General features: G+C 40.1%; 2 protein-coding genes across 7 annotated transcripts in view; one reads left to right on the top strand and one right to left on the bottom strand.

Annotated features, from left to right (window-relative positions):
• kiaa0825 (KIAA0825 ortholog) overlaps positions 1-3,058 on the bottom strand; it is a 125,935-nt gene extending 122,877 nt beyond the window's left edge. For all 4 annotated transcript variants that reach the window (XM_088407650.1, XM_088407659.1, XM_088407667.1 and 1 more), the window contains exon 1: positions 2,712-3,058. In XM_088407650.1, coding sequence (XP_088263776.1) covers positions 2,712-2,773 — 62 coding nt within the window. In that variant the 5' untranslated portion in view covers positions 2,774-3,058. The remainder of the gene's footprint in view (positions 1-2,711) is intronic.
• A 214-nt stretch (positions 3,059-3,272) lies between these two features.
• The window catches only part of slf1 (SMC5/6 complex localization factor 1), a 28,759-nt gene continuing 6,010 nt past the window's right edge, over positions 3,273-26,021 (top strand). Inside the window, exons 1-17 of one of the 3 annotated variants that reach the window (XM_088422334.1) lie at positions 3,273-3,399; positions 3,527-3,757; positions 3,849-3,927; positions 5,822-6,047; positions 6,129-6,282; positions 7,291-7,413; positions 7,489-7,563; positions 8,045-8,191; positions 8,694-8,863; positions 10,800-10,934; positions 11,005-11,161; positions 11,265-11,433; positions 11,628-11,773; positions 12,016-12,113; positions 15,704-15,777; positions 21,104-21,196; positions 21,994-22,176. In XM_088422334.1, coding sequence (XP_088278460.1) covers positions 3,629-3,757; positions 3,849-3,927; positions 5,822-6,047; positions 6,129-6,282; positions 7,291-7,413; positions 7,489-7,563; positions 8,045-8,191; positions 8,694-8,863; positions 10,800-10,934; positions 11,005-11,161; positions 11,265-11,433; positions 11,628-11,773; positions 12,016-12,113; positions 15,704-15,777; positions 21,104-21,196; positions 21,994-22,176 — 2,158 coding nt within the window. In that variant the 5' untranslated portion in view covers positions 3,273-3,399; positions 3,527-3,628. Of the gene's footprint in view, positions 3,458-3,526; positions 3,758-3,848; positions 3,928-5,821; positions 6,048-6,128; positions 6,283-7,290; positions 7,414-7,488; positions 7,564-8,044; positions 8,192-8,693; positions 8,864-10,799; positions 10,935-11,004; positions 11,162-11,264; positions 11,434-11,627; positions 11,774-12,015; positions 12,114-15,703; positions 15,778-21,103; positions 21,197-21,993; positions 22,177-26,021 lie in introns of all 3 variants that reach the window. The other 2 variants (XM_088422336.1, XM_088422335.1) reach the window with 2 other exon arrangements.

Here is a 26,021-nt window from a genome sequence, read left to right as displayed (position 1 = left end):
AGATGACCCCTGATTAGAATGCATTCCCTCTAACCAATTCCATCTTCTACAGACACTACAGCGAGTTAACACTGAGGAACAACACACTACCCAAAATAATGAGATGCTCTTCAGTTGAACCTTTAAATAAACAGCCCATCTCCTTATGGCTGTGCCAGAGCTGAGGGGCCAACAGCCCCCTCATCCCCGCGGTGCTTAACGTTCCTGCTAAAAGCCAATCCCCCACCTGTGTAGCATCACTGGGTCTCGCATCAACATTGTCATTAAGCAGAGTCAAGTGGAAGGTAATGGAGAGTGTCTGTGTCAATTTGGGTTTCTCACACTCCGCCTGCCGCTTGGTCCGCCGTCATGAGCTCTGATTTTAATAATCCCTGTCAAACGGCAAACAGCTCGCCGTACTGTGAACCACTTCCTCGCTGCTGCACACACTCGATGCCACTCTCCCTGACAGGGCAGACAGGAAGCTCAACATTCATTTAGCCTGCACAAAGGGAGGCCTGTCCAAGTGGACAAATATTATTTTCCCCCACATTGACAGCCCCACCAGTTAAGCTTGTCCTTTATTATTTTACCTCCTCTACTTCCCTCTGTCATCATCACGCTCCATCTGCACCCCTGCCTGAGAGCACGTCTGAAAGCAGCTATTGCTTAAGGGGAAGCTGTTCACTCTATGGATTAGAAAACTCAACACTGTCATGGTAAATTTTGAACCAAATAGTGAGTAAATGAGGATATGCGGGCAAACCACATACGCTCAAACCTGTTGTCACACAGAAAAGTTTAACAAGATAGTTCTCGGTGGCACAGTGAATAGCACGCCCACCTCACAGTTAAAGGGTCCCGAGTTCAAATCCACCTGGCTCGTGCCTTCCTGTGTGGAGTTAGCATGTTTGCCCCGAGCTCACGTGGGTTCGCTTCAGGCACTCTGGCTTCCTCCCACACTCCAAAAACTTGGATGGCAGGTGTATTGGGCATACTAAATTGTCTTTAGGTGTGATTGGGTGCGTAAACGGTTGTTCATCTATGTGTGCCCTGCAATTGGCTGGCAACCAGTTTAGGGTGTCCCCCCACTTACTACCCGAAGCCAGTTGACACCAGCACCAGCAAGCCTGCTGATTGGGAAGAGGAGACTGTGCTGTTGCGGAAGACACGTGAAACAAGCAAGAGAGTGCCACTGAAGCCAATGCCAGAGAGCAGTGAGAACAGGTTTTTTTTTGGACTTTGACCATTTTTTGAACTACTTTTAGTTGACCTTTGTGAGACAGTTTTTGAATCCAGTGAACAGATTTTATTTCTAGTTTTTGCATTTCTGATCATCTGTTTTTCCTGCTTTCGTTTGTACTTTGTAAAGAAGGTATCTTTTTCTAATAACCAACCTGATTTCGATTACTGCCTTTTGACCACCTGTTTTGGTCAATGGGATGTTCACTTGAAGTGCCCCAAAGAAGTGCCCCGAAGACAAGCACAACAATTGGCACAAATCATGCAGCTGTGTTTCTTGGTGACATTAGGTCTTTTCAAAGAAGATGTTGAAGTGAAGGTGCTCCAGTGTACTTACAGGTGCTGCTCCTGGGACGGCTGGAGCAGACACTTGCCTGCTTGGCACAACACTCCAGCTATGAGAGCGTTTGTGTTTATTTTCCATGCAAACAAACACATACAAATACAATACGACAGCTCGTGTGCCACAGCCAGGCAAACGCACTGGGCAACATGAAGGATGAGTTTGAAAAGAAATACAGTATTTAGCAGCACATATCCCAGCCTGCCATTTTGAAGCCACTTAGAGGATGCTGAGTCAATGTTAACATTGTTTTTTTTTAAAAAGGGCCCAAACAGAGCTATTAGTCAATCCCATAAATTAAATAGGTGTATATAGGTGTTTGATCCTAATAACACTACACAGGTCTGTATCAATAGTTCTCACCCAGTGTGCCATGAGATACTGTATCATCAGGTGTGCAATGGGATATTTTCCAATGCCAGTTATTTGACGAAATATTCTAATTACAAATTTTGTGTAGATTTACCTATGCCAACCACATATTGTAACAGGCAAAACCATACACGTCCACTAGATGACATAAGGTGTATAAATTAATTAACCTGTATCACCACTTTTTTTCCGGCTCTGCGGTTCTAAGTGTGATAGATATTTGCCACTTTTCTCTCTACCTATGTAAAACTCTTAAAAACACCACGTAAGATCAACAACATACAAGTGAGTTAACTTCAGCTTTACGGAAAAACAGTGGCGCATTTCATTGTGTGATGTGAGAAAAACAAATCGACCAAGCGTGTTATGATCCATACATTTGTTGATCACTTCGGGGGTCAGGTGTAGTAGAGAAGCGTTAGTTCATTTGATCTTTTTTTTTTAATCAAAACATTTTATCAATTAATCATTCGGCCATTCATTAATACCCAAAGAAAACGAAGCCACTGGCCATTTTTGGTAAAATCATATGAATGTATCTAAAAATAAAAAATACTGACTGAAAATAATTTTCTCAACTTGTAATACAATTGATGCCCCTTAGTATTTGGCTATTTCTGACTAATTCAATTTTTTAACCTCATATATTTCATACATTTTGTGAGATGTTATATAACACACGTGAGCGGAAGACACAATGGTTTGTAAAGTCTGTAGCTCATGGGAGTATTCACTGCCACCGCTTTTGATAATTTACAATCACGTTCATTCTTACCTTCCAAGTAAAACCTCCTTAAGGATCTCCTCTCGACGATTTATGTACCCGAAGATCGACATGCAAACATGCCCATCATTCAATTTGGTGCAAAGAGACCATATAAATCACACACATTTGCGAAATTCACACTAAATGATCAAATTATTCATGAAAAATACGTAACGTAGGTAAGATTAAGCAATTGTTTTTTTTTTTAATTATTTGCCAAAACACTGCAAACACTGCTCTAGATTTTGATTGAAAATAAAAACGGATGAGGTACACGAATCGTTTCCTAAAGAAAATCATTACAAATGTTTCGCGGGTAAAACCATCCTTGATAATCTATGAGTATAACAATCCATTTGGTCGTTTTTGTTATTTCCGGCATCTCAAGATTCCGTGACAACAACCCGGATATACTAACCAGAAAACTTCCGCTCTACGGAACCGTACATTTTATATCTAAAAGGGGGTTTATCCTTCTTCAATGTGATAGCAAATTACGCAATTTTAGATTAAAAATTATTTAAAACACTTTTTTTACGATTTAAAATTAAAAAATGAACATTTTGGGTGGAACAATATCGACAGTTACCTGGGTGCATTACGGTAAACAATACTCTTTTTCGATGAATCTCCCTGTGCATTCATCCGCCGTGCATCTGAGAAGACGCGCCACAAGAGGAGGCAAACTCGAGTTTGGGTAAACTCTAACAAGTTTCTGATGTATTTCCACCTTAGTGCGTCGTGTGATTTTCTTGGTAAACTTTGAATTTACTTGACAAGAGGCAACAGAATACACCAAAGTAAAATATTCATTTTAATTTCAGGATTGGTGCTGATCGGTTCTGAGCATGTTTGGACGGACTGAACAGTCGGTGTGAGCTGACAGCTTGTTAATTATGATAAGAAATTAGACTTCTTTGAAATTGATGTTTTCACAGTTGATGATGGACAGCGGCACTCCTGTGTTCCAAATCTCTGGGATCAAAATTCGTGACAAGAAGAGAGCTTTGCTCCGGGGAATCCATCAATTGAGTGGAAAATATGTTGGGGGTTCCGTAAGTAGTGATAAATAGTTCCACGTCAACAAGATACAGTTTAACGTCAATGCTACATTTATTTATTTATTTATTTATTTATTTTTGTCAGGTTTACAAGAGCGCTTGCACCCATTTGATAATCCCTCAAGTTTTGGCCACTGAGAAATTTTTGTCTTCTTGTGCTGCAGGTTGGTCATCTTGTTAGTGAAGACATGTTAACTTGTACTACTCATGTAGGCCTGTTTGTCAGGAACAAAGTGAAAGTGTTATTATGTAGATTATTGTGACGAGGAAGCTAACTAAATGTCCCCTAAGTCAAGAAGTGAAACCAAGTAGAATCAAATGCAACGTCACTGCAAGATAAGGGCTTACCCCAAGTCACCTATCTATTAATGTACCAAAGAGGCCTAATTTAACGTGAAGTTGGCAACGAGTATAGAACTCTGTATAATACACACGAGTAAATAAAGTTTCAATGCTGCCTATCCAGCATTCAGTAGGAACAATAGACAATATAAATGCAACAAATATTAACAACAATATTTTTCCGCTGTCAATGAAAGCTGGTAAACAGGTCAAAAAAGAGGATGTTTGACATACTGCAAGACAAAATCACAATGCCACCAAAGTTGAGATAGCAAATAAAAATATAATTAAAACTAAATTTTCTAATAATAAACTGATTATTAATATAAACCAAATATAATCTCAAAGAAATTGCCTCTAAATTGGTATTATAGAGGACCTAATACTGTAGATTAAACTAGAACAAATATCAGAACGCAGTATGGAATCACAAACACGTCACACACTTGCTGTGCAAGTAACACGTTACTATTTGGGTATCTTCACAATTTTGTCAACTTCCAACCCCACTGAACGACTTGGCACAGTAATCGTATTTCTTTGGTTATGGTTTTGGGATAGTGAGAAGCTGAACTCAAAATTGTGATTACATTTCTTTTTCTTGTCCAGCCCTAACAGTAATACGGTCTTAAATTGTAGGAATTGACACAAGTATGATATCACTTACTCTAGATAGGACTCTGACTGTCTCACAATCTGTCTCACAAACGATCTGATTAAACTAATCTTAAAATGATTTCTGTTTCAATCTATAGATGTGAAAATAAGTATCATACTGCACTACTTCAGTTTGTTTTGCAAGACAGGATAATAAAAGAAGACCAAGTGTATTTTCTTTTTTTATATTGAGTTTTGATCTGTAAGGAACATGCTTTTTCCCACAGCATTTGGACAACTGCTCCTCTTTGATGCTAGCTATACGTTTTATAGCTTTTATAGTATAAAATAAGATGAAAAATGTGCATTTGTACAATACAAGGTAGAACACGAGACAGTGTCATTTTACAGGAAATTGTAGTATCAAACTATTATGTGCAAAAAATGTTGCCCAAATAATATTTATCAGTACATTAATGACAGAAATAGAAATGAAAATAAATCTTTTCAAGCAAAATTGACAGTATGGGAAAAGCATGAAATGTGTGCCAGGTTGTTCATCTGTGTGCCTACGAGCATATCGGTAGCATTATCAGTCACAATCCCCAGATTAAAGGCCACTCATTAGCAACAGAGGGAAACGTTGTATTCACACTTGCAGTTGTGTGGCTTTCATGCGTGACCAAGTTTGCAAAATGGGAAAAGACTGCATTGCTCTCTGTCTATGCATCACATTGGTGACGTCGGTCATTTCAGTCAAGGAAATGGCAAGTCTCTTTGTAAAGCCGTCGCTGCTGTCTGTTGAAAAACCTTGGGGATTGTGTCGCGTTCCTAGGCTCTAGTGTTCAACATTTTTTTTTTTTTTTTTTTACTGCACTGTAAGTGTGTAAATTTTGCTTTCAACGTGGATGGAACGGTTGGATTTCCTCCATCTTTTTTTTTTGTTTATCCTACCACGTAAACTGAACTTTCCTGGTTTCCCTTGTTTTATCTTTTTTGTATATAATAATGTGGATTATGAGAGGTTTTAAATCGATTCTGAATAGTAGTAAATGAGAATTCCATAAATGTGAGTCAGTATTTTGGCATACCCCTTGTACTTACTTTCTCTCTTACCAGGAAAGTGGGTTGTCACTCCAGAATATGTTCTGGACAGTGTAAGGAATAATTCCTGGCTACCAGAGGGGCCCTATGAGGTGGCCATGCCCACAGATACCACGCCTGCCTTCTATACCATTCGACACTGGAGGGAGAAGGTAACCAGTGGGGCAATAACAGGGGCCTTCCAAGGATGGAGTGTATTTCTCATCTTCCAGGATTCTTCCCGTTTATTCATGTTTAAACGGTTGGTCGAATCACATGCAAATACTATTTAAAAACATTGGATCATCCAGTAATCAAATTCTATTTTAAATAAACTAACCAGGGTCTTGGAAGCTGGTAGTGCCACAGTTTACACCAATGCTCCTCCCTCCCACGCCTCCATCACACATATTATAGCAAAACCCATGACACAGGATGCAAACTGCTACAATGCTCCATGCTTCCCCGTAACCTACATTGTGCAGTACCTCTTTGAGGTAAGTCAAATAATATCAATAAAAGATGCATCAGTGATACTTTGGCAACTGTGCTTTGTCAAAAAATATTTCAATATGGAATTTAAATATTAATTTTAATATTTCTGGCTTGTTCATTTTGCAGATAGACTTTTTACAGAGGTTAATTTTGGCAGCAGTGGCTCTGTGGTGCAGTAGTTAACACGTCCGCCTCATAGTTCAGGGAGCCGAGTTTGAATCAACCTTGCACTCCGGCTTTCTCCCCCTCTCCAAAAACATGCAGTTGTATTCGGCATACTGAATTGTCCCTAGGTGTGATTGGGTGTGTGAATTGTTGTTCGTCTTTGTGTGCCTTGCAATTGTCTTGCAACCGTTTCAGGATGTTTCCGCTCACTGTCCAAAGTCAGCTGGGATAGGCACCAGCCAGCCCGTGACCCTTGTGAGGATAAGCGGTTCTAGAAAATGGATCGAAGGGTAATTTTGGCAAAGGTTCCACTCATTTGTAGCATCTTTCGGCCGTACAATAAGTTGTGAGTTCAGTTTTGCAAAGCAATGTTTCATAGTGTTTTCCAGTGTGCTGTACAAGTGTGATAATGTTTGTGCATAGCAGCAGAAAACTTCTGCTAAGAACACAGTTCCTGCTAGCACATAGTTGTTATCTGTGTAGTTTTGTTCTGCTTCCTAATGCAGAGTCCCTGCTGTCATTAAACCTTTCAGGTTAAGTGGCCATCAGACTGGTAAAATCCAGTGAGATAAAGTGATAGTCTCTTTTGCCACCATTTTAATTTTATACTGACTTGCACAGATGTATGAAGTTTGTGTCGTCTTGTTGGCCAGACGTTTTACTGAACCATAGAGCATTTTAGACAGACAGCCAAAATATTCTCAGACTTATGAATCCTAATGAGAGTTTATTTAAAACATATTTCTATGATGCTGTAAAAGGAGGCGCATATTCAGAATAAGGTTGTTACTCCTGGCAAAGGTGGATTTACTATTTAATGAACTCACTTTGATCAATCCCCCCAGAGCTATTTTGTCGACACGAAGCACAACATAACAGAAAGTAATGCAATAGAGGAGGCCAGTGTTGTCACTTTTGGCTTTTCTCAACTGGAAGTAGACCTCAGGAACCACGCCATCAAACAGGAGGTGAGCATTGTAAATGGATTTTTAGCAAGTGCATTACATACATCATATCATCTGATCTTGAAATCTATTCCTTAGGGCCACCCAAGACTGCTCTTCCTTGAATTTCTTGGTATTCTTCAAAACTATGACCTCCATCGTCCTCTGTCACAGGTGGGTATTCACACTTAGTGTAGTTGGACTTCTGATGGTGTTCAGCTTTAAAATAACCAGGGGTTTCATTAAAAAGTCCAGGTCATTCAATTGTCTTCATGGCATACATTTCAATGGAAAGTGACATTGTGAGCAAGGACGTAGAGTCCTCAGGTCACCACTTTAGCCGCCACTGTCAGCTGATCTTGCCGTTTTGATTGGCGTACTTATTAACATGATTGTCATTTCTGTATCTACCCAAGCAGATCACTATCAGATTGCTATTATTAGTTCTTGTGCACATTCATTCTCTTTCATCAGAGTCCTTATATTATTCAGCAAGCACTAGGCTTGAAGAGATAGGCTTGAACCCCAGGAGCGATGTCCCATCACATCCAATTTTCATTATTCTTTGACCCTTACGTTCCCTGCACTTTTGCTGTTATATCCATTTTTCCATTTTTTTGTGACTTTCATGTTAACACTGTTTTTTCATTTTTAGGCAAATGAAATAGATTTCATTAACATTGATGGCATGATACAAGGTGGCCTCTTCATCGAAGCATTGGACACAATCCGAAGTGCACTGCTGCCAGGGAATCTGCCACCAGCACCATACCTGATGTCTCTGATGAAGTACGCACAGCAGGTAGGACCAGGATTACCAGACTGTATACATTCCCAGCTGTTGATTTAGCCTCAGGATAGAAAGTACAATGCAACCCGTTCCAGAACTTTTAAAGGTTGGATTTACACTGCATGGTTCTAGCGTCAACAAAGATGTTTCTTTCTGCCTTAAGTGGCATTATACAAATCTGCGTCATGATGTATATGTAGAAAAAATGCATGGAATTTTAAAATTGTCAATCTTGAGAAATAAAAGAAGCACTAAGTACTGATGGCACACACATTTAACGGTTATTAAACCTTGATTTTTAAAGCACAATCAACCAACCAACATAGCATGTATCATTTGACATGTTCATCCAAGCAAAGATATAAACTTGGAATTTGGAATTAAACACTTCAAACTGCAGTGTAAACCCAGCCCAGAAGTCCAGACTGGATACAATGTAACTCGAGTCAATATTATTATTGTCACTCATAAAAACATTATTAACACTTTTATTTTTTTAAACCTTCCATCTCAGGGTAGTGCCACAACCACATTCCTGCGAAGCTTCAAAGAATTGCTGCATAGGTTATTAGATACCAACCCTCCATGGCTGGCTACCGCTAACGTGAAAAAGTTTTACGGTCAAGTGTTGCAGTGCCCTCAATGTCAAACAGGCCAGTGGCATTTTCTAGAGACAGCCATAAGGTATTCTTTCTATCTTACGACCAATAGTTCAGCTTCTCATTTTTTTTCTATCTTATAGTGTTGTTTTAGGAGGTGAACAATAGATACTTGACAAAACTGATGGGAGTACTAAGCATTAAGAAAATATATACAGTGGGCCCCCGTGTTACGAACTTAATCCGTTCAGCGGCTACGCTCGCAACTCGAACTGCTCGTATGACGGGCAATCCAAACCTATGTTAATTAGTGAATGCGTGCAACGCGTGCAAAAACCTTAGGTAAAAACATCACGACTTTATACACATATTAAAAATGAGTAACATAATTGTCAGAGAAATCTCAGAAAAGAAGACTAGGACAAGCCTAGCTGCTTAAACAGCAAAAAGAGTAACTCAGACCAGCCAAGATTGACTTTTCTATGCCGGGCATAGGGAAAAAAGCTTGGGCAAATGAACTTGTGGGTCTTCCAACGCTAATTTCACTGCCCAGCCGTCCCCCCCTGGCTTTTATTGAGCAAAAGCATAGCAGATTACAAGACACAACAAGAGAGCCAGCCGGGTGCCACCGGCAGCTGGGCCAACGTCCCGGCTCACACTTTCGTGCGTCAACAGCTCTATCTAAGGACAGGGTCAAGATGAACTAGGATTGCATAAATTGGTAACAATGAATAAGCACTTTATGATAACAACCTAATATATCATTCCCTTCACAATAATCTACTGTACAGTTAAATTAAATTACATATACAAAGGAAAAATGACATTTACCTTTGGGGCGACGTGACTTGAGCTGGGTGGAGGCGGAGGGGAGCAGAGACCAACCCGCAGAATTTATTTATTTATTTTCTTAAACGGTAACTTTTCTCAAACGAGAACATATCACCGGCGATTTCCTTCTCTTTAATCCATAATAGAAGAAGCCTCTCCATTTTGTTGATCATCGAGGTCCATTCCCCGGCAAGGAAAGTCTTGCCCTTAGAAGATTGCCGAGCGGTTACGGCCATACTCACGAGCAAGGTTAACTATGCGTGCGCCTCCTTTGTATTTTTTTATTATCTCCTGCTTGGTTTCTATTGTCATCATCCTCTTACTTCTTCCTTTACCGCCACTTACATTTTTAGAAGCCATGTCTAACAGATAAAGTTTGCAAAGTCTTCACAACATTCCTTCCTTCCGTTTTTCACTCATTTTCTCTCCTTCCTTCCATCCCGACCAGCTGTGCCATCAAGCTAGATAAAGGCGTTCGACCAATAGCATATCAGCATTTCTATGATTGACGTGACGCCGGCCAATAGCATCTCCGTGAGTGAGATCGGGACTGTGACCTTAATCGACCAATAGCATATCGGCATTTCCGTGACTCCGTGACTGACACCGTGACTGAGACAGTGACTGTGACATTGTAAGACCAATAGCGTTCATCGTTACTGTGACAAGCGTGAACATTAGATTTCATTGATGCAGCAAAGCGAAAATAAATGTACGAACACATTGACCGGCATGTTGGATTGTTCGTAAGGATTGTTCGTAAGACGAAAGGTTTGTGCATAAGTGGGGGATAAAAAACTCGTAAGTGGGGGATAAAAAAATCCACGGTCCACGCTCGAAATGTTCGTAAAAGAGGGAGTTCGTAAACCTGGGGCCGACTGTATATATAAAATAAAGAAAACAAACATTTTCTGGTTTGTCAAACTTTAAATGATAATTGATAATTAACATGTTCAAATCACACTTTTTTCCCCCCCGGAATGGCATTGGTTCCCGCTAAATGTGTTATTTACTAGTGCTATGTGATTGCCTGGCCACTCCAGGGTGTGTTCTGCCATTCACCATAATTTATCTGGGAGAGGCTCCAGCTCCTACCTAGACATGAACCCTGATTAGGATGGTACTGGTAGGAATGGAGAAAATGGATGTTGCACAAATGCACTCTAAAATATTTGTGTCTGTCCCTATAGCTACTGCCTGTCAAGTGAGGCCACTTGTCACCGACTGCGTGGACCAGGACTGTCAACTCTCTTACACTTCCACATTGATGTCCTGGAATTTTTTCTCAAGCTCTTCCAGGGGGAACTTTTCTCTCTCAATGCGGGGTACAGACTTAGCACGCACTACAGTTACACTATAATGTGATTGTTTACATTCAACACACCTTTCCCTTAGAGATTTCAAGCCGCTTCCAGAACCAGGAGTCTGTCAGGAGACATCAGCATCAGTTCCGTTGCTGTATGGTACCTTCTGGACTGTGTGGGAACGCTCAACTCTATTGTCGTGTGCTATAAAAGAGCTTGTCCGGCTCATGATGCAGGCTGCCTCTGGGGTAAACATTTTAGAATGTGGGTCAGATTGGTTGTGATCTGACGTGTCTATTTACTGCTCTTTTGAGTTTTCCAACATGAGCTGTGCCTCATGTTTCCCCAAAGGGCCACACTGACAGCAACAAGAAGCACCAAATGCAACTCCTATCCATTCTACTGGACCTTCTGTCTGTGTTAGTAGAGTTTTGGTGTACACAGCACTTCAAACTGAACCAAAAGCTTGTGGAAAAAGGAGTCAAAGACCTAGCAGAGCACTTTGCCATCAAAAGCCAACGTAAGGAAGGAACATGTACCCAATGTCAAAAAACATTTAATGTTTACCATGACAGTTAAATTGTGTGTGTGTGTGTGTGTGTGTGTGTGTGTGTGTGTGTGTGTGTGTGTTTTTTAACATTAAAAAGATTTACATACAGTTATGGAGTATGTGGCCATGGAAATAGTGTTTCTATCAATTGTGGTATCTTGCAGATCTGTCTGAAGTAGTCCTTGCCGAGATGGTTGCAAAAATTTCCTCAACCAGACTTAAACTGGCATTGCTGGATGCAATATTCAGTAATATATGCTGCAAAAATGGAATTGCAGTGGTTGCTGGACCTCTGTCTTTGAAGAAAGTGGTATGTGCGTGTTAGGGTGATGTTTCTTGTTTGTATTCCTTCCCATCATGATACCTTTTTATGTGCTTGCCAAAAATGACTATTGAAAAAAATGAGGATTGTTGTCCAGATGAAACTCTTGTACATGACTGCAAAAGCTTACAATAAATGTCAAGCTGTTAATCAGCATTAAAGAAACCACACTAAGCAAGATAAAGCCCAGCTCCCCCTAACTTGGTGTTTGCCTGTATGACATTTGACAGGTGCTGTCCTACCTGCCTGCACTGGGTCATTTAGCTCAGAGTCACAGCTGGACACAGTACACAACCAACAGCTGCACAAGCAAGGAGACCAACTGCAGGTAAGCCTCCTGTCTGTATCACTTTCACTTTCATTGATAACATGCTTTATGGAAAATAATCAAATTCACTTGGGCTCAACATTGAACTGCAAACTCATATACTGTAGCTATTGTATCTGGTTCTCTGCAAGGCCTTGCGTTTAATTTTTCTTCCCTTGCTTGTCATTCCTCAGTGTGGGACTAGTTGACCAGAAGGTTTAATTTTAATTCCCCCCAAAAAGTAGCTGTTTTATTGTCACTCAAAATGATTGTATGTGAATATCTCCAAAAATGTACGTAACTAAACCATATATAGCAAACCCACCAGTCAGTTTTGCCTTTACTTTCAATTTTGTCCATTTCAGTTGTTTGCCTTTCGAAAGGTTTACGGCAAAAGCGGGGAAATGAATAGAGCAGGGAGAAATGTGAGTCTGATGGAACAATAGGACACCTGGAGAGAGGTGTGTGTTTGAGAGTGGCTGAAGAGCAGGAATGCATGCAGGGGCAGAAGGAGAGAGGCAAATGGAGGTCAGGCAGAGCGTGAGGAGTTGGCATGCCCAGGTCTGATCTTATCTGTGGATGCTGGCTGACAGGAGGGGTACAAAGAGAGGTTACACAGTTGCACACACACACATACACAGAAAAACTCTCTTAGGTCTTCTCATACGACTACGGACTCAGCTTTCAGCCCCATCTCCACCTCTCATAATCCCCCCTCGCATAGTGAATCTTTCTTCGCCATCTTGTATGTAATTACACACATACACACACTTGGTCCTTATACAATCCCTTATAACAGACATCTGCTGTTTCACTGGCGGGTAGTTGGCCTGGAGAAGGGCAGGAGTCATCAGGGAGCAGGTTCATGTGAAGGCTACTAGTTCATGCATTGGTCACATTCTACCTCCCCCTTTCTCTCTGCTGCCAATCCAAAGATTGCGTTTTATTCGTTCGCACACGCGAGGCAACGCAAACGAGCAAAGGCAATGTGTGTGGAAGAGATAAAGAAGTGCCGAGGGCCACGTGCAATCATTTGACCCTAAAAGAAAGAATAAAATTAAAATGACAAAGTGTGTGATGAATTGAGAACAGAAACCCAAAGAAAATCTTTTTTTTGTCCGTCATTTCATGGCTGAAGGTTGTGTGTGTGTGTGTGTGTATATATATATATATATATATATATATATATATATATATATTTAAAGAGCACTGACTCTCATAATCAATTAACACATCTTTTGTCTGTAAATCTGACACACTGCTCAATCTTGCTTTGTTGATTAAACGCATTTCCAAAAGGGAGCTAGTTTGACTCTGTATATTTTAAGAACCGTTTAGGTAAAATGTCTTTGCTGTTGATTGTTAGAGTAATTGTCACACAAGGCGTTTAGCACACGTCAAAATATAAATAGGCCAAATGTGACGGTAAATTGTGTCATTTTGGCTTACTCCTCAAACCTTTCATCTTTAGAACAGATGAAACTCAGGAAAAATGTTTTGTGCTTCAAAGGCGTCTGACCTTGCTTATTGTCTTGATTGAACTGAGGAATTTGTCCACCAACAAAATACATCTAAATGTTGAAATGCAGGCAAGCTGTTGAGCAGCTTCTTCTGTTCATACATGTATTTCATTGTCAAAAGTTGCGAAAAATAATAAAATACCAGTAACCCATTGCCATCAAACCAGTAAAAATTAAAACAATAATTGACCTTGTAAAGATCAAAGTAGTTCACTCAATTATTCCTCAATTTCTTTTAACTCCTTTAATGATAACCATTTCAAAACCGAACCTGCTAGTCATTTTGAGTATTTTGACTGACCATAGTTATTTTATTCATTCATATTATTAATTTTCTTATCTTAATGGTCATACCAGAACTATCCAAACCATTTCGCCACACATTCCCATTAAAGAAAAAAAAACAAAAAAAAAACGAAACATAGTTGTGAATGGCGCATCTCGGTAGGGTTTCCGGTAGAGTTTCCATTTCCATCAATCACTTATTGATGACACATAATTTTTTAGCGACCAAGGGAAACGTATTGTTGTTAGAGAACAGTTTGACATCCTCACTAGGGCTCAAGTTCAAACTCAAAACCTTCAGTCTAGAACAGAGGTGTCAAACTTATTTTTAACGTGAGCCACATTTTAGGGTCGGAATGACTGCAATAGATTTTAAGTGGGTTAATCACACACGTAAGGCCGGTAAAAAAAATGTTCAAAAGAGAGATTGGCAACTTTTTTTTTCCCTCAAATTTTTATAAGTTGAAGACAACTTGCACCTTTGGTATTTTTGCCAGAAACCTGAAGGCAAATCAGCATTTTGCGGGCCACATGAAATGATGTGGCGGGCCAGATCTAGCCCCTGGGACCTGACTTTGACACATGTGGTCTTGAAGACTCAACCACCTGAGCCAGAACTACTTAATAATTGATAGTTCAATACAGTGGTTTATTTGAAAATCAACATAGGTCCCTGGATGTCTGTCTCATTTAAAAGGCTTTGTCAAATGTAGTCCTCCTTCTTTGTGTTGTGATTGATGCATTACTATCTGATGTCAGGTTGGCAAAACCTGGTAGGATACATACTCTACTAAAGTATCATAGTGATGTAAGGTTAAGATCACAAATATGCAATGCCACCAAAATATCGATATAAAAACAGTCCTCAGTGATTTGTTTAGTTTAGTATAATCAGGCAAAGCACATCAGGAAGGCTGTGTTGTGTAAACGCGCTTCTTATTGCTACCACAATGATTTCCAGCGAGTAGGTCGTCAAGGACGCACGCTGCCTCAGGCTCAGAGTAGCATGGTGCTCTCCAGTTGAAAGAAAATAAAGTATACTAGCTAGCCACATCCTGTCAGGCTTCTCATCAACCAGTCTACATGGACAGGGTTTTCATGGGTGACACTCCCTCACTCTTGGACTCTCTCAAATACAAACACATACCCAACCCACACACACTGAGCGTAACGCAAGGTTCCTCAGCCTTGTCCCTGCTAATAACAAGCAAAGTGACAGGACGTGTGTTTCCTCCTCACTGCTGGGAGCTCCTACCTTCCTTCTGAAACAAGCCAATTACCAGCGAACAAGCCGCCTCCCTGTAATACTGATAGGATTTTGCTTCAGTGCAATACACATGAACACACCTGTCAAGACTCCATGCAGGCAGATCCCACGTACCTGCTCGCAGGACTAGTGACAGCCCACAGCTATTAGCACGCCACTACTTTGAAGAGGCTTCACTTTCTTTCACTAGTTATTTTTCCTAATGTGCTCGCTCGCCTAGAATTCTGTGTCTGCGTTTGAGGCATTAAGTAGGAGGAATAGTGCTTTGGAAAATAACAACATGTGTGTTTATGTGCGTGTGTTTCTGTACAACTAGAGGGGTGTGGAGTTGATATAATAAAAGAGGAAGAATTCATTTGTTAATGGGGATTGATGGATGTTCCCCAAAGCTTGCACCCTACCATAGTGAAATGTCTAAAATTTCAATGAGTGGCCATCTTAATGTGAATCATGGGTAATTTTTAATAGAATTAGAACTGCGTGTATTCATGCCCATTTCCATAAAACCCTTTTGACTGTGTCCTTTGTGTCCTGTCCAGAACTCTGAGTCCAGTGAAAAATGAATCAGGGAAAGAATGCATCCCAAGAGCCTTCAACAAAGTTAATGCAGCAGGTAGAGCACTCAAACACACACACACTCACACCCACACACACACACGCACCCACACACTCACACACACTCACACACACACACACACACACTATACAGCTGCCAACGTAGCTGCAAATTTGCAAGAAGTGGGCTTTTAATGGACTGATGAACTGCACTGGGTCATCAATAAAGAGAGAGCCAGGATGGTGCTTTCGACACTTTACATTTAATGAAGAGTAGATAACCTATAGAAATGTACATTGCCATCTTATAGTCAACTGCAAGGACACTTGTGCTGTACAGTTCAGTGCAGTTCGGTCTCCACTGTTTTCACATAAAAACAAAATGCATACTTCAAACCATACTTTGGTTATGGTCCTTTCCAGGAGTGTGAAACTTTTTTCCCCCCCTGCTGTCCACATTTTCGTTATGGGTTTACCTCAGAAGGCTATGAAACCATATAAATGGATAATGACCTCATCACATCCATTGTTCAGTTGAAAATGTTGTTATATGCAATATCTATAATGCAATAGCTCAATGTTATCAAAAGTGCAGATTTAGCAACAAAATAGATATAGACAGATGTATTGCTTTTGTTTGTGACATAAAATGAAGAGGACTCTCCTCACTGAGCTATGGTCTCATCTGATAGTTCAGTTGATTTGCATTTTTTGTATTTATCACAAACATCTTGCTCAGTTTGGCGGAGGGACATTCGAACTTTTAACATTCTATTGTAATAGACGGATAAATAAATTGCATGGATGGGAATGTGTTTCATGCACCAAACAATAGTGCATATTAGCGTTTACTGTTTCCCCTCACATCTCTTTTACTGGGACATTAAATGCAGCAATTAGGGGAGCACTGCAGATATACAGCGGCTACACCGGTGGAACTTCCTGCAATTAAAGCCATGGCACTCGGTGTGAACTCTCGAAGGTGTCAGAGCTCATATCTCCCCTGCTTCACCTGATCAGAAAGGCCCCATGCTGGAGGGGATGAGGTGAAGGAGAGCAGTGGGGGGTGGGATCTGGGGAGCTCTGAGGCTTTTGGCGTGTGTTGTTTTTCCGCTACGTGACGTCTATACCAATGTGGTGGCCATTAATTTTTGATGAACCATTGGTACAGCATTCTCCCCTCTCACTCTCTCATCCCCATCCGCTTCCTTCCCCCCTTTTTTGCTTTTCTTTCACCCACAGCTGTTTTCACCCACATGTATAAACTTGCTTGGCTTATTCACATCTTCCGTGTTGCCTCTGTGGAACCCCTGTGTCTTTGTCACAATAGCAGGAAAAGGTAGTGGGATTTTTATTTTTTACTAGGGAGTTCTCTGTTGGAGTTGCATATTAAATTTTGGATGTTCAGCAGAGATTTCAGTTGCAAAATGTGTCACTAAGCACTGAATAGTTTGTGTTAATCTTCATGTTGTACCGCAAACAAAACATCTGAGTTGAAATTCATACAGCATATTATATTCCAGAGTTCTATTTGCATATGAAGACCTTTAGTAAGTTTGAGCCATCAGTTGAATTTGTAAAAGCGCAGAAGTGCAAATCTAGAAATATTTATTTTTAGTATTTAGTATTTATTTTAAGTAGTATTTTTAGGAAACCTTGTGTACCTCCTTACTGAACTTCCATCCATTTTCCATAGCCACTTTTTCCTCACTAGGGTCGCTGGCTTGCTGGTGCCTATCCTCCTTACTGAACTTGTTTTCTTGAAATTTGCAGACGCCCCACGTTAGTGTTGGCTGTAAAACCAAATTTCACTGGCTAAATCAAGTCCTTGAAATGTTCCACTGATTTTGTGAATACTATTCTATCTACATTCAGTTTGTACTCACACCAGGCAGTTCACGTTGGGGTGAGTCACAAATACTGGAGTCCATATATAGTTCGACAAGTGAGAGCCGTTTGTCCCTTATTCAGTTCTTGACATAACAACTTGTAATGATCAGCACAGCTGCATTCCCCATTTGTTGATGTGTTTCAGTGGTACATTCTTCTTAAAAGTGACTGTAGATGCTGTACAAATTTCATGATAGCAACTAGGGCTGCACGATTATGTCCAAAAATAATAATGATTATTTTGGTCAATATTGAAATCACGAATATTCATAACTTTTGGTCAAACCTGTCTATTTAATACACTTTTTTAAACAAGTAGTATATTAGCAAGGCTTTGAGGCTTGATTTGTAAAAAAATAGTAATAAACTAAAATATATATAGTAAATAATAATTCAAACATTCACCAAAGACATGGCAAAAACATGGCAACTCAGCTAACTTACTTGCTGAGTGCAAACCAATGAAAAAAATTAAACCTACTTATAACCAAGAACATACTACAACAGGCCCGTAACAACGCCCCTCAACAGCCTTAATTTTTTTTTGGGAGAAAAAAAAAAAACTGTACTAAAGTACCTGAATCACTCATTTTTGGTAATTTCAAAACCAATTTATTCAAATTTTTTGCCAATTGCATTTTCCAAAATGGGTCTCGTTTGACAGCTAGAAAGTTTCAGATTCTGATGGTATGATAACCTTGAGCAAAAACATCACGGTATCGCGTTGTTGAAATTACACTTTCAAAAGATAATTTTCAAAATCTTTCTGGGTAAATTTCCATTTCTCTTTGTTTCTAAATATCAATTTTCCTACATAATAAAATGTTTTATTTTTTTACTAAATATATAACACAGCAGTGTTATAATATTTTTTTTTTTCACTTACTAGTTAAAAATGTGTTTCTTCGTTTCCAACGGACTGACTATTACAATTTGGTCTGGCTTGATTAATCGGCGGGGCAACGATGACAGTAGGAGGGCGGGGCACTGACGACTATTGGACCAGCAAAATAATGTAAGATGCCCACCTTTGGAGATAAGTCTCATGAAAACTCCATGATCCGGAGATTACGGTCGAGTAATCCTCATACTTCACTGAATAATGCCTGTTTGGGGTTTTCATACTAATGTTCAAATTACTCATTGTAGGTTTGTCAGGGGCATAGATGAATTGTCATTGCGTCGGAAATGCAAAAACTACACGACAGTAGCTTCAGTTGTCACTACGGCTATGGTTACCCTCCTAAGGCTGGTCACATCTATAGCTCTGTTTGACAACCTAAACTCATTAGCCTTTGGAAAGGTTCTGCATCGTTATATTGCATGTACTGTAAATTGTTGCAATATGTATCGTTACACACAATATCTGGGCAATAACACTTCTAACACATTCTTTAATAACATTTGGTCCGAGGATTGGCAAGCCAAGCGACTCTTAACAGGAGTGCAGTATTTTTGGCTATGAGATGTAAAGAGCAACACCCCCTTTGAACATTTCCATTAAAGTGTGAAACAGGGAATTTATAGAAAGGACAGGCGGATTTATCCTTTCCGTGCTTGTAAATGCTGAGTATGCAATTACCCCAATAATAGAAACGTTGTGTCCAAATTGGAGCCATTAAAGTGATTTAACAGTGCGTGGATTGGCCCTGGCATTTGCGGGAATGTGTACACATGGGGTGTAGTGAAATGGATGTTTAATCACAGCGTTTTAGAGCTCAGTAATGGCACACAACTCTGCCTAGAACTCACAGTACTGCTTACTCATTAGTCGCTGCAGGTTTTCCGCCAAGCTCCTCAAACCGTCTGTTCAAGTGGGTGTGGGTTTGAAATATCTTATTTACTTCATTGTTGGTACTAAAATGTGACAAAAATTTGGGTTTGTTCATCTAATGGCTAAAAAAATGCAAACAAATCGTTCCCCAACAAGAACTGTTGTCAAAAGATTTAATTGATCAGTTCAAATAAAAAATTTTAATGAAATTTGAAAATGTTTTTGATAAATCATGCATCATACTTCCAACAAAACCGTAAAATTTCATAAATTATTAGCATGGATCTCATGTGAAATACGGAATGTAGACAGAATTTGAAGTGCAAATGAGTTAAATCTTGTTTCAATTTTTTCAAGATTTTAGGATAATGGAAAAAGATTGAAAAATGGGTTAAATATGTCTGCACGGTGACATGAGAACAGTATTTCAGAAAACGGGTCTTAAAGTAGGAGGTATTGCTTAAGCGTCACCTTTATCCTTGAATGTTGGATTTTTTTGCAGCTCAACATAGTGCTTTGTGCATTCAGTGTTTTAGATGAAATCGGGAGGACAAATCATATATTTGTGTTGTGCTTTTCTTGATTTAATAGTATAAGAAACTTTGCAAACAAATTGCAGCCTTAGGCACCGTTTTTAGAACAGCATATTACGTATCGTGTATCTGCCCCCTCCCTGACACGTTGATGGTTATTGATAGTTGCGTTCCTATTTGTAATTAGAATTGACATCCCTCAAAACTTGACTCTTCTCATTGATACTTTGGCTTTGATGCCTCCAGGGGAATGTACTGTAAATTCTTTGTGAATAAAGTGATCCAGCATTGTCAACACTTATTCTTTATTTCTAGCTTTGGAAAGCATCTACTTTCCACCTGTTTCCCTATTTGCCTCCTCCCGACTCTCACTCATCCGGCAACTCATTGTACTTTTGCCTGTGCGCACTGGAGTGGAGCCCCTGTACAGACGTGGTCTCCTAGGGAGAGCTTGAATCTTTGCTGTACCGCATTAAGCTGCCGAGCACAAAACCACTCATGCTTGACCTTTAAATTCTCTTTGAAGTTCAGCCATACCTGCAAAAAGGGGACTGAAACTCACCAATATATGTTGAATTGAATATCGCATTAGAGGTGATGTGAAGAATTGATTACAAATGAGAAAAACAACATTCAAAAATGTCAATGCAAATATGTCATCTCACTGTTAGTTTGCTGATTAAACATCACGTGGCGACAGTGTCAATGCCCAGTGAGGCGTTTGAACCCGGGATCAGTGAGGAATCCCTTTGGAGGCTTTGTGCGGGGCCTCTCTTGCAGAACTTGCTTTCAAATCGCAAACAGTGGATCGGCATATAGAACACAAGACTACTCTAGCAGCACTTCCATTTATCCACTTATCCAGTCCTGTTATTAACTTTGTTCCAAGAATTTCAGTTAAAAAAAAAAAAAACATGCAAGAACTCTCCTTTGAATTCTTCCATCCTTTCTTTTTTTCCCTTTGGAAGCATGCCCCCCTTTTTCTCTAATCATTGCATAATTCCTGTCCTCATTGGCTGCTTTCGCTTTAGGAGGTCATTTTTTTTCTTTCCCCTAATGTTTGGGAAAATATTTGGAGTATTTCATGACCATATGGATGGGAATATTTTTACGCACCATAATTTTGGATTTTTGTTGTTGTTCTGTTCGTTCTTGTCTTTTGGGCGTTTATGTGTTCCCGATCGAAGGCGAGACTCTCCTCCACAGAGCATGCAAGAAAAACCAAGTCAAAACCGTACTGTCCATTCTAGCATGTCCTGGCATCGATGTCAATGTTAAAGGTAAGCCTTTTTTCGCCTCAATCTCAGCCCCCCCTCCAACACAAACACACACCACCACCACCACCACCAGGACTCATTAACACAGTAGGGAAGGCAAAAACGTTGGAATTAAATGTACGAAAGTATAATCATTGTAACCTTTTGCTGAAAGGTAGAGTGTGTTTTTTACTTAGCTAGATTTTCAAGCTTGACATAGATTTCTGCTGTTTTATGGTATTGTTTAGTAATGAGTTTCTTTTGTTTGCCTTGGTCAAACATAATTACTTTTCATACCTGTTTATGTTGCAGTTTCGAAAGGTTTTTGCTATTTTGTAATTACACTTGAATGGCAAATATAAACTTGGCTCTCATTCGTGCGTTTGTTGGAATCTCCAATTTATGGGCATAGGCTTATTTGCCTAAAAGAGGTCCATGCGAACATTGAGGAGCTCTATTTGTGTTTTGGTTTTTCAACAGAATCGTAGATGTTTTATTTATGCATATTAAACAGTTCAGATTTATGAAACATTATTTTTAACCTACCATTTATGTGACCCACAACCCCTTGTGAACAAGAGTCCCTCAATTTTTATTTATTTTTTTAATCTATGTATCTTTTTTTTTTTTACATGGACCAGTCATTGGAAAAATATTTTTTTAAAGTTGCTTTATCTTCTGTTAAACTGTTTCCTAATTCTGGCATTAATTTAGTTGCTCGCCTATTCTCTAGTTTTAAGTCTTCAAACCTCAGGTAGAAAAGTGCTACTATATAAATGTATGTCCATTGACCATTTACCATTTATTTTGGGGCACTTTAGACTATGTAGGCTGGACACCTCTGCATGAAGCATGTAACAGTGGCAGCACTGCATGTGTGGAGGCTTTGCTACGTCACCATCCCGCTCCTGACATTAATTGTGTGGTGGATGGGGTTAGCCCTCTGCACGACGCCCTGCTCAACAGACACATGGACATCGCCAATATACTTCTGGAGGCTGCAGGTGGGTCATCTTCACAAAGGAGAAAATTTTGAAGACAGCAAGTAGTGCTTTAACTATGCCAAATTGATGTTGTCTGAAGAGTTGCTCAAAAGTTGCTTTAATTATGGCATCCTGTGGGTCTGACCAACTGTTTTAATCATTTGTAGGTGTGATTCCCATTTGCTATATTCTATGTTACATGTTAATTAAGTAGCATTTACTGTACGTTCTCCTGCTATCCATCTACCGTGTGGTCATTTATTTTACCAAATAGCATCCCCATCTCACTGATAGAATCATATAATGTTAAAATAAAACACTTGTCTGGCCTGTAAGCTGTCAAGCGTGCCAATGCTTTAGAATTGGCCATTTAGTTAATGATTTACTGTGGTGGTTGGCTGCTGTAACTGAAGCAAGCTTTTAAGTTATGTGGCCAACAAACACAGCTGAGCTTATTGGCAGATGAGATGCTGCATCTGAAGTTATCAGCAAAGCCAATTTTATGGTAAATGGCTCAGTGCCCATGCAAAGCCAAACTGGCTTGGCTTGACACATTGTACCAAACTTAGCTGGGGCTGTTCACACAGGTCAACTCATACACCATACTACGTCTTAAATGGATACTACGTCTTAAATGGAAGGGAATAATAATAAATGCTGCTACCTATAAAGCGCACTGTGCAAAATGTTTCGTATCATATATGGTGTATCAAAGATCCTGCCATCCAATCTGAACCGCTTAACTGCTTAGGCATAGTCTACGCATAATCGGGGTTCTTGCGACAATGCGGTAAATGTATTCGGTTTGCCCTATCTTCTATACGTGCCAGGTATTTTTTTCTTAAAAAATTCTCTGAAAGTGGAAATTTCACAAAGTCTTCAAATCTGTATTTGTGTGATGCAATCATAAACCAAAGCGTTGGGCATTACAAAATGTCTTAAACTTTATTATTATTAATTCAAACACTCATCATCACTCACCATTAATGATTTTAAAATGTTGATAAAAATGCAATTAACATATTTTAACCTAAATGAAAACTTGGATAAATAAAAGGTAGTAAATACGATTGGCTCGCTCATTGGAGGATGTTCATTAACCACAAAATGGAAAGCAAACTAAATATTGAGCAACATTACAGAATACATTGCGTTGGAATGTAACAGTTTGTATTTTCATTAAATACTACACTCACCTCCACATCACCAGGGTTTGACTAATTATACTTAATTTAATGTGACTTTCCTCATCAACAGAAGTACATATTCTGGCCTCCATAAATGCATTAGACTGGAGTTATTTGGTCCCACAGAGAAAACAAAACCCTCTCCCTTATTTTTTTTTCTCTGCTTTTCCTGCAAAATGGGGAGGTTGAGGGAATTAAAAGAGGTCAGAGAAAGAAACACCGCCTGTTACGTGTAAAAATTAAAGCTACGGATAAAGTGTGTGTGTGTGTGTGCATAGCAGACGTCTGGCTTGCTGAGGGTCAGGTCTCCTCACAGGAGCGCAGCTTTAAAAAAAAAAAAAAAAAAAAAAAAAAGGAAAAACAAGCAATGAGAAGAATGGCTTCAAATGGAAAGGAGCTTCAGGCTTTTCTATTCAACTTGTCTCCTTATTGTCTACTCTTTCCTCACACTTGATGTCCAGCGGCTTTTGAGGAGGCGGCCCGCTTGACTCCAGGCCCTAATGTCTCAAGTGTGCATTTTTGCTAAATTACGTCTTGCTGGCATGGCCATCATGACTGATCTACTTTCTTGAAGTTTTGGCTTGGGGGGTTCACACCCGACCTGGTTACCCTAACCATTGTTTTGTTGGGGGAGGGGGAACCCATGTACACACATAAAACTCCTTTTTTACTATTTGCTGTGGAGACTAACCATGTCCCCCCTGTTAGAAACTAAACTAGTGGGCCGAATGCCTTTTCTATATTCCCGTTGTTTTTTTCCAAGTGCCTGCCGGAGTCTCCTGGAATATATGTTGTTGTTGTTGTGTTTTCACCGACGCATCATTCACTCTGTTGTCCTTGTTTCCAGCAGACAGGATGAGCCAAATTGGCAAGGTTTGCATTAGGCCAGAGAGGGCAACGCTGACACTGGCACGGCAACAAAGAATTTTTTAGGAATGATCTCACCCCTTTGTAAGCCTGTCTGCTCGGAGGCCTTAGCCTGTGTGTGGTGGGGTGGGTCCCTCCAGGCTTGTGGAGCTGGCAGGGAAATGATGCCACGGCTGAGGGCAAGGCTAACTCTCACACTCCCCTACCGTTGTTTTCCCATTGCCCAAGGCCACGCCACATGACCCGTCTATCTGTGTGTGCGTGTGTGCGTGTGTGCGTGTGTGCGTGTGTGTGTGTGTGTGTGTGTGTGTGTGTGGCATGAAGGCATCCACACATAGAGTATAGGTGCTATTATTTGTTAATCTACAAAGAATTCAGATGCAAATTTAGGTTTGCGTGCGTGCCTCCATGCGTGTAAATGAGAGAGTCTTGTCTGTGGTGCCTCTTGAATTGGCAGCCCTGTTAACACATTGCAGGTTTTTTTGATTGGAATGGAAATTGACCCAAGATTGTGCAGTTCGCACTGAGGCAGACAGAGAGCATGTCATAGAAGAAGACAGTGGGGACATAAAGAAGCATTGAGCCATCATTCCACTGCCTTTATATTAGCTTGCCGGTTTCCCCCACTAAACATGACGGTACAAAACTCTATAATAGAAGTTAACCTGCTATTTGTCCCCCTTTCAAAACAAACTTCCCTGTAAGAATGTCTTCAGTGGCCCTCCACCTTTTGCTGTGAATAGCAAAATCCACAAATAAAGTATATAGTGTTTATTAGTATTGTTTCACAGGTTTAATGATGGGAATATGAAACGGACCGACGATTAGTTGACAGAGCGATGATTAGAGTTTTCCACTTAATAAAATGACGGTCTGACGATTGAGGACTGACGGACCCGCAAAAAAATACAAAATGCCCACTTTTATGTCAGAATATCATCCTGACATTATAGGAACATAGGGGCATCTCCCGTTACCATTCTAGCAACTTTTCCAAGACTTTTGGAGTCTCTGAGACTCCCTCACAGTAGAATACAGTCACCCCTGCAACTCACCGTGTTGAAGACTGACGGACCCGCAAAAAAATACAAAATGCCCACTTTTATGTCAGAATATCATCCTGACATTATAGGAACATAGGGGCATCTCCCGTTACCATTCTAGCAACTTTTCCAAGACTTTTGGAGTCTCTGAGACTCCCTCACAGTAGAATACAGTCACCCCTGCAACTCAACCGTGTTGCACACAAAGGACTTTGGACGAATACACACACGCACATGTCCCATCACTGCCAAACTTGTTAAAGAGAGTTCATTGCATGCTGCCTTTATTTCCCAGTGGGTGTTGTTCTGCGTAGGCCTGTCATGATAATAACTGTATTAATTTATCGTTCATTGAGGGGAAAAAAATGGTATACAGTGTTGTTTTTTTAAACACTCATTTCCATGCGTGTTTTTAACATGCATCAACATTGACTTGCACTGCTTCTTCCCTCCCCTCCGTCAACTTGTAAGCGGTAGTGATTGCTAACAACGGCTAATGCTAACTATCATTTCGCTGAATGCAATTTTGCTCCCCCCCTCCAATAATTTCATTGCTTGGTTATGCCCTATGGGTTCTGCAAGCATCCGCTACCTCTGCCACAAACTTTAAAAGATTGACAACCAGCACATGATACCCATTTGGAGTGCCAGAATTACAACCAAATCCAAGTAGCACAATCTGTATACAGTAGGCCCAATGCAAAAACTCTGGTGCATAGAGAGCTTACAACTCACTTGAAATCTCTGTTCTACAGTATATATTTATAAA

Source organism: Hippichthys cyanospilos, chromosome 1, assembly GCF_059441005.1.
Source record: "Hippichthys cyanospilos isolate Australia breed blue-spotted pipefish chromosome 1, RoL_Hcya_1.0, whole genome shotgun sequence".
Classification (NCBI taxonomy): domain Eukaryota; kingdom Metazoa; phylum Chordata; class Actinopteri; order Syngnathiformes; family Syngnathidae; genus Hippichthys; species Hippichthys cyanospilos.
The sequence above is the reverse complement of the archived record's forward strand: the minus strand, read 5'-3'. Positions and strand labels throughout refer to the sequence as shown.